At 25.9% G+C, this 7,206-nt stretch overlaps 1 protein-coding gene across 1 annotated transcript; it reads right to left on the minus strand.

The window, feature by feature from the left end:
* Positions 1–1,654: 1,654 nt before the first annotated feature.
* Positions 1,655–4,709, minus strand: LOAG_11156 (hypothetical protein). The gene is made up of 6 exons (XM_003146679.2): positions 4,584–4,709; positions 4,029–4,185; positions 3,208–3,299; positions 2,491–2,777; positions 2,008–2,081; positions 1,655–1,896 (listed from the first exon to the last, which is right to left on the minus strand). Exons 1-6 carry the CDS (start codon positions 4,636–4,638, stop codon positions 1,722–1,724), a joined length of 840 nt encoding a protein of 279 aa, XP_003146727.1. The 5' UTR covers positions 4,639–4,709; the 3' UTR covers positions 1,655–1,721.
* Between the last annotated feature and the right edge of the window lie 2,497 nt (positions 4,710–7,206).

Here is a 7,206-nt window from a genome sequence, read left to right on the forward strand (position 1 = left end):
TTTCATTTTTTTTGTTTTTTTTATTTTTTAAATAACTTTCCAAATTTGATACTATGTTCAGAATATGTTATCATTATCATCTTGTCAGTAATCAGATAGTCTTGGTAATTGTGACGATATTGATTGAATGATTTATCCAGAAATTCATCTCAAACTTTCGCCCCTATGCATTCAACTATTCCCGACTGAATTGATCAACATTGACAGATCGAATATACATAATTAAGTAATTAAATGGATCAAATATTTGTTTCGTTTAATATGTCTGTGCTAAAATATTCCAATAAATTTTCATAAGAATTAAATGAAATTGTTCAATTTAAAATATATTATTGCTTAAGATGTTGTGGTTGTTGCTGTAGCACATTGCTGTCACATTTCGGCGTTTCATTGAGTAATACATTCAAACAATTGAAGAAAGATGAACATTTGCGCCAAGGCGATCGAATTATTGTATTACGCGATTTGGAAGCTTCCATACCGTTACACGAAAATAAACTACTCAATAATAGGCAATTACTAAAAAATGTACGTATTTCAAAGGTTTAATTAATAATTTGTTATTTAAAAAAGATTAAAAAAAATTTTTTTCCATAATGTAATAAACAGCGATAATATTTGATGTAAATCTTTTTAGGTTTCATTGTATTGAATATAAAATTCATTCCATTCTTAGATTGTTACAAAATACTTTTTTTTCTTGTAATATTGAAATAAATACAAAGTTTTTTTTTTGCAGAAAAAATTAAACTTTAAACGTTTTAAAGACTTTATTTTTAATTTATTTGATATTCAATTTTTCTCAATAAATTCTCTCATTAAATTATTTCTATCCATTCCATTCAGACTAGAGAAGCAAAGTAAAGAAAACGAAAGAATCGTTCGGAAAGATCACAAGCCTTGGTATACCTAATAATAATAATAATGATATTAATAATAACCTATCATCTGGCTTCTGTCCACTCCAATGGATACTTATAGCATTTGTTACATAATGAATACTAATAATCTCTACCCTATCATATTGTGATATTTATTTTTTAACATCAAGCAAACCTCACATTAATGCTTTGTTGACCATTCCAATTATATGCATGAAATACATTGAAATGCTATCATACATTGATAAAGATGAAAAGACATTGATAAAATAGTTGTTATACATTGATAAGGGAGAAAAAACATTGATGAAAGAACTGTTATAAATTGATAAAAGAGATTAATAGTAATAATAATTATTCATATATTGACGTATGTATGAACTTGAAATTTTTAATTGCACAATTTCTTAAATTAAATTTTCTTTTTTTTTTTACATTTCATTGATATACTTTTTGTGCAGAAAACATCGAATTACCCTTATCAGATTAAAAAATCAGATAAATTTTGAAAATTTTAAAGATAAAAAGTGTTTTTATGATATTAAGCATAATTAATTTGCTTTCCTCAATATTCTATTTCTTTTAATTGTTAAAATTACTTCTTTCTTCTAACATTTTTTTTTAAATTTAACCTTTCCTGCTTAATTTCTTTTATTTCAGCTAATTTTCTTCCGTTTATAAAATATTTCTGATCATATCATAACCGTTTAGATTAATTCCGGATTCCTTTATTTTTTCCACAACTCTGCTGTTTTTTTTTTACTAAATACTGCCAAAAATAATAGATTTACAATATGAAATACCGAGTAGAAAAAAAGAGAAAAGAAAAAGAAACAAAAATTAAATATGAAGATACTGTATCGAAATGCTATTTCTGTCGATATAGGTACCATTCAGTTGATCTTCAATTCCCGGTAATATACTGAGGAAAACATTTTTGACAGATGTTAAACCAATATTTGCATGTGATGGTATAAGCATTATGAGTGAAAATTCTACGGCAAGATGAGGACCACTGGAAAATGAAAAAAAAAAAATGCAAATTACATATGAGATAAATGTTAATTGTTATAGATAAACTGTTATGAATAATTTATTTTATAGAATAAAATAATTTTAATTTTACCTGTTGTATAAATACCATACGTGAACGTTTTCCAGGTACGGCCGTAAAGGTGTTGGCTTAAGTTGATTATCTATCTGGAATAGAATTGTATAAAAATTTTGGGATTTAATCATTATTTTTTTGTTTATTTAATTACATTAGAAATTATTAATATCGATGAAATTTTTGGTAAATATCTAACCTAGCCATTAGAGTATTCAACGGATACCAAAATATACTCTGTGGTAATTGAGATAATTTAAGCTAGCGAAAATATTGGTAAAAGATGAATTAAACCGGATCAGTGAAAAGCTTAATCGAAATTTACTCCTTTCAAATGACCGGAAAAGAGGTCATTTATCCGGTTAATAATTGCATTATCATTAGAATGTTATTGCCAGGACTTATTTTGCAGCAACTAAAAAACTAATGGAGAAAACTTATGTGATCGTCAGATTCTTCGTCAAAATCCATTTTTAGTTTTCAAAATGGAATTCAGCATACCGCATTCTGAATCCTTTGAGATGTTTGATGATACTCGAAGCTATTATGATTTGCATAAGCTTCATTAGCTTGATTTAATAAATACATCTGGCAGAGAAATACTCGTTTTTGAAGTCGATCTGTTGGAAATGGTAACATTGTAATGATAGGTGGCTTATATGGTGGTAACGGAGTGGGAAATAAAGGTGGAAAAGGTTGAAGGGTAGATAATGGAGTAAAAGTAATTGGTTCTGGTTGATATGTTGTAGATGATATTGGTGATGATGGTGGAAATTTGATAATTAACACTGAAAAGATTAAATTTTTTTCCATTAAATCCTTATTTTGTTTAAGCATTCTTAAATAGTTTTAATTTAATTGAACTTAAATATTTAATATTTGATATGTCACATTTAGATCATTAATCATTTCATATCTCACAAACGATCACATTCAATTTTATGTTTAATTTGGTGAATTTTCAAAATAGATTAATTCACTAATCATTTCATGTCCAATTTAATTTAAGTACAATTTAAGTCATAGCCATCAATCATATTGAATAAAATATGATTATATGCTAATTACATCTATTAGTAAATTCATTTCTATTGTAGAAAAATGTAATAATACAAAAGAATTAGCGTAAATTCACGCAGATACGTGAAATTCAGCGTAAATTCACGCAGATACATAAATTCATCTATTCATAATAAAACATCAAAACAAATCACTTACAATTTGTAGCATATGCGATTATTATGGTAATAATGAGTAAAAGAAGTAATACAGATACAGTAATAAGCATACATAAAAGCCATCTTTTACTGCTGAAAAAATTAATTAATTAATTAGCGGAAATCCATACGAACTGAAAAATTCTCTTAACATTATCTAAAATTTGAAAATTTTAAAATATACAAAACTTACCCCATTTTGCATGAAATATTATATGATTAATACAGCATTTCAAATATCAAAACTGGACGATTATATATATATAAATCACACTATACTATTATGAGATATGTTGAAGTATTAACAAAAATTTTTACATTCAAAATTTATAGTATCAAATAGAATTGAAATTTATTCTTATATTCAGAATAAACTAATCAATTCAATGATCTCTTCTAATCTCAATATTCATCTTTTTCCCTCTCTTTTCATCCCAAATATTTATATCATATGTATCCTCAATAATCACTACATTAATTTTTCGAATTGATTCATCATTCGATGCGGGATTTCTCGTCAAATAACATCAATTTACATGAAAATGTTTCTAAAAAGTGATAAAAATTTACTTGAAATTGTATTTCATTAGTAATTTTATCAGTATTATTGGATGTTAAGTTGAACATGAAAATACTTTAAGTAATCGATTTTCATATGAAATACAAAGCTTTAACTATCAAATTCAAATTAATCATAATTTATCGATTAAACAGGAAAAGATGAAATCATAGTCTTATTAATTTGTTCAGTTATAATTTTAATGATAGTTTGAAAAGTTAAAAATATAAGGTTAAAATTTAGAAATGAATAGGTATTACTACCTGCTTGCTACTTCAAATGTTATAGGATGTCCTGATGATGCATTCGATGTATCATTGCTCCAATTGGAAGACCATTTTGATTCATTTTTATATCCATTCTCTCTTTCATATTTTGATTTTTGGTAGCTATTTTTTGGATTAATTGTTAAATTGGATTCTGAAAAGAAAAAAAAATTCTGAACGTACTTAAAAATTCCACACTTTTTTCTTTTCTCGTAATTTAGTAAGTAAATGTTAATATATAAAAATGATGTTTTGTACTAATTAATAAATCAATGATAACACAGTTTGCATTAAATGAAATCAAATTTATTATAAATTTTGTTAATTGCATAGAAACTAATTAATTTGCATATATTTCTTATCATTAATTAGTATACATCTGTTATCACTTTTAAATAATTATTTATCTTCACTAAAAATAATTTCAAAAAACAACATTTATGATTAAAGTATTGATAAAAGTTTAAAAAATTGAAATATATGTCAAAAAAAAAACAAAAAAACTTCTGTTTATAATATTCACAAATACTTCCATAAAAGAATGAAATGAACCTTGTTCGAAATCAGATTCACGACGTCTTTGAAATTTTCCAGTTAATCCAAACATTATCGAAATGATTCAATTTATCAGGATATATGATTAGGAAAATGACGCATTCATATAAATTGAAGCCATCAGTGATGTTTGTTTTTTTTTTTTTTTTTTTTTTTTTTTTTTTTTTGGATGGCTTAATGAATTGATGGATAAATGATAAAATTTACAAAAGATTCCGGAAATACTAAATAATCGAATAGTAACAGCAAAAGATTTTAGAAATATCAGATAATTGATAGCAGTTAGTACTGTTTTGCTAACAGTACCATTATTTCAGATGAATTATGAATGGCATTATGCAAGCATTTCAGTGCAATGACAGTTATTTTAGTTTACATTATAGCAGGTGTGACATTCTGTGAATCAAATTTGTTTGTCACCTTGATTAGTGATATTTCTCAAGCTTTTGAGCATTAGCTAGATTATTCTCTAACCAGTTGGATTGATGTCTATCTTCATTTTTTCATCCTATTGATCCGTTTCATTTTTTGAATAAGAAAATAAAAGTTGTATTGATAAAATTAACAGCATTTTCATGCAATGCATGCATTCTGCTTGCAATCTACATAACTTGCTAATGCTACCATTTATATATAAAGTTCGAATTGTTCATGCACTCATAACAAGCTAATTTGGAGCGCTTACGCTGGCTTTGATATCGATTCGTCATTTGAGGTAGACTGATGCTTGTTGTTGTTAATTGGAAATTAATTGAAATTCCAATCTGTTTCTTAGTTTCGTTTTGCTTATTTTTGTAAAAATTTTTGCAAAATTTGGTTAAAACAAATGTTATTTAATTACTTTTTCAATTCTCACCAAATATTATAATATTATTTGTTTATTTAATGATTTATGAAATGGTACATTCATCAAATTTGAAATCTTTAATTGCATAATTTATGGCACTTTTCAAAAATATCCCGTTAATTAAATTCCAAAATTGATTAAATTGTTTGTTCCTTATAGTGTATCAATTGATAATACCAAATTTCTTCACAATTAATTATTAACCAATCATACATTTAGCGCATTTACTACACTAAAATTTACAGATGAAAAATAATTTATGATTTAAATCTGATCTCACTTTTGTGACTATTCTAATTAGTTAAGTATACCTGCAATGATTTCTCATGCTTGCATATAAATCAGGGATGTATATACCAGATATACTTGATTATTAAATTCAAAGTTAGTTTCAGTGAAGATTAAAAATCATCTATAGAGTAAAAATCAAATTATCAATCAATTCTGATATGTTGAAACTAATTCATAAAAAATGCAAAGTGCATTCAATTTATTCAATAAATTCATTAAATTTCTTTCCGCAAAATTATATTTGATTTTTCATCTTATTTAATTTGCTTAAAAGCAGTAATTAAAAGGAAACATTAGCCGATGAGAAATAATTTGTATTTTTATCATCTAAATATTATGATAATGATAAAACATGGTGATAAATGATACGACAAAAAAGTTTTCCCTTCAGAAGGATAATTTCTAACTATATAATTTAATATTTTATTCGTAACATAAAATGATTCAAATGAAAATAAATTATAATAAGTTTAAAAAAAAAAATCAAATCAAAAATTAGGTTAAACAGAGAAAAGCGGCAGAAAATTAACATAAATATGCAAAATGTTCGTTTATATAAATATTATCCTCATTAGAGTTCAAAAAATTCCTTACCTTTCATTGCTCATTAGCAATAAATATAATTGATGGAAGGTGTTAGTGCATTGAAATTAAAAAAAAAAAATGTGAAAAAAGGATTATTTGATTATAACAATTAATTGAAATAATGTCACAATTGTAACGCAGAAAAATAACATGTCAAAAGTTTCACATAATATTTAGACATAGAAAGGTTTTAAATATCGAGAAATGTCTGAAAGATCCGGTTCAATGCAGCCAGAAAGGCGGGATGATCCGGTTTGAAGTAGCCAGAAAGGCGGAATGATCTGGTTCAAAACAATCAATGTAAAACCAATCTAAGCTTCTTTTGTTATGATAGTTTGGAGTGAGTTATTTGACCATTATTGTCGGAAATTTTTTTTTTTCAGGAAGAAATAAACATATAACCATGTTTTTCAAGTTTTTTTAATTTTATTTTGTTTTTTATGTTTTCAAAAAAAAGAATTGTCATTTAGAATGGATTCGGTTGGATGAGATTAATTATACTGTCCAATGTCATCGTTGGGTCATTATCAAATGATCAATGAATCCTTCTTGACCCAATGTGATCGCTTTTGTCGGCATCATAGTAATCTAACTGAATAGCCACTTAAAGTATGAAATTAGTTGCTTAACGATACACTTATCATGAATTAATCCTCATTACTTTCATATAAATGTAAGTCTGTTCAAACTTCTTATAGTATTTCGGTATTTTAAATCGGTTTATTAAAGGCTAATTTTCGATCTTGGCTTCAATTGAACTTATACCTAAAGATCAATGTGAGAAATGAGAGCTGTTGTGCATGAGCAGTATAATTTTACCCCTCTCCTTCTCTTTCTCTCTCTCTCTCCTCTCTTCTTTCTCTCTCTCTCTCTCTCTCTCTCTCTCTCTCTCTCTAC

The sequence above is a fragment of the Loa loa genome (genome assembly GCF_000183805.2).
Source record: "Loa loa unplaced genomic scaffold supercont3.142, whole genome shotgun sequence".
Lineage (NCBI taxonomy): Eukaryota > Metazoa > Nematoda > Chromadorea > Rhabditida > Onchocercidae > Loa > Loa loa.

What these genes read in the sequence shown, in the direction of transcription:
- LOAG_11156 (XM_003146679.2), bottom strand. Translation starts at nt 4,638, where the DNA reads ATGTTTGGATTAACTGGAAAATTTCAAAGACGTCGTGAATCTGATTTC. An exon ending in CTCAAAGGATTCAGAATGCG is followed by an intron (nt 2,082 to 2,490) that starts GTATGCTGAATT and finishes ATTCTATTCCAG; the next exon opens with ATAGATAATCAACTTAAGCC. An exon ending in GTATGGTATTTATACAACAG is followed by an intron (nt 1,897 to 2,007) that starts GTAAAATTAAAA and finishes TTCATTTTCCAG; the next exon opens with TGGTCCTCATCTTGCCGTAG.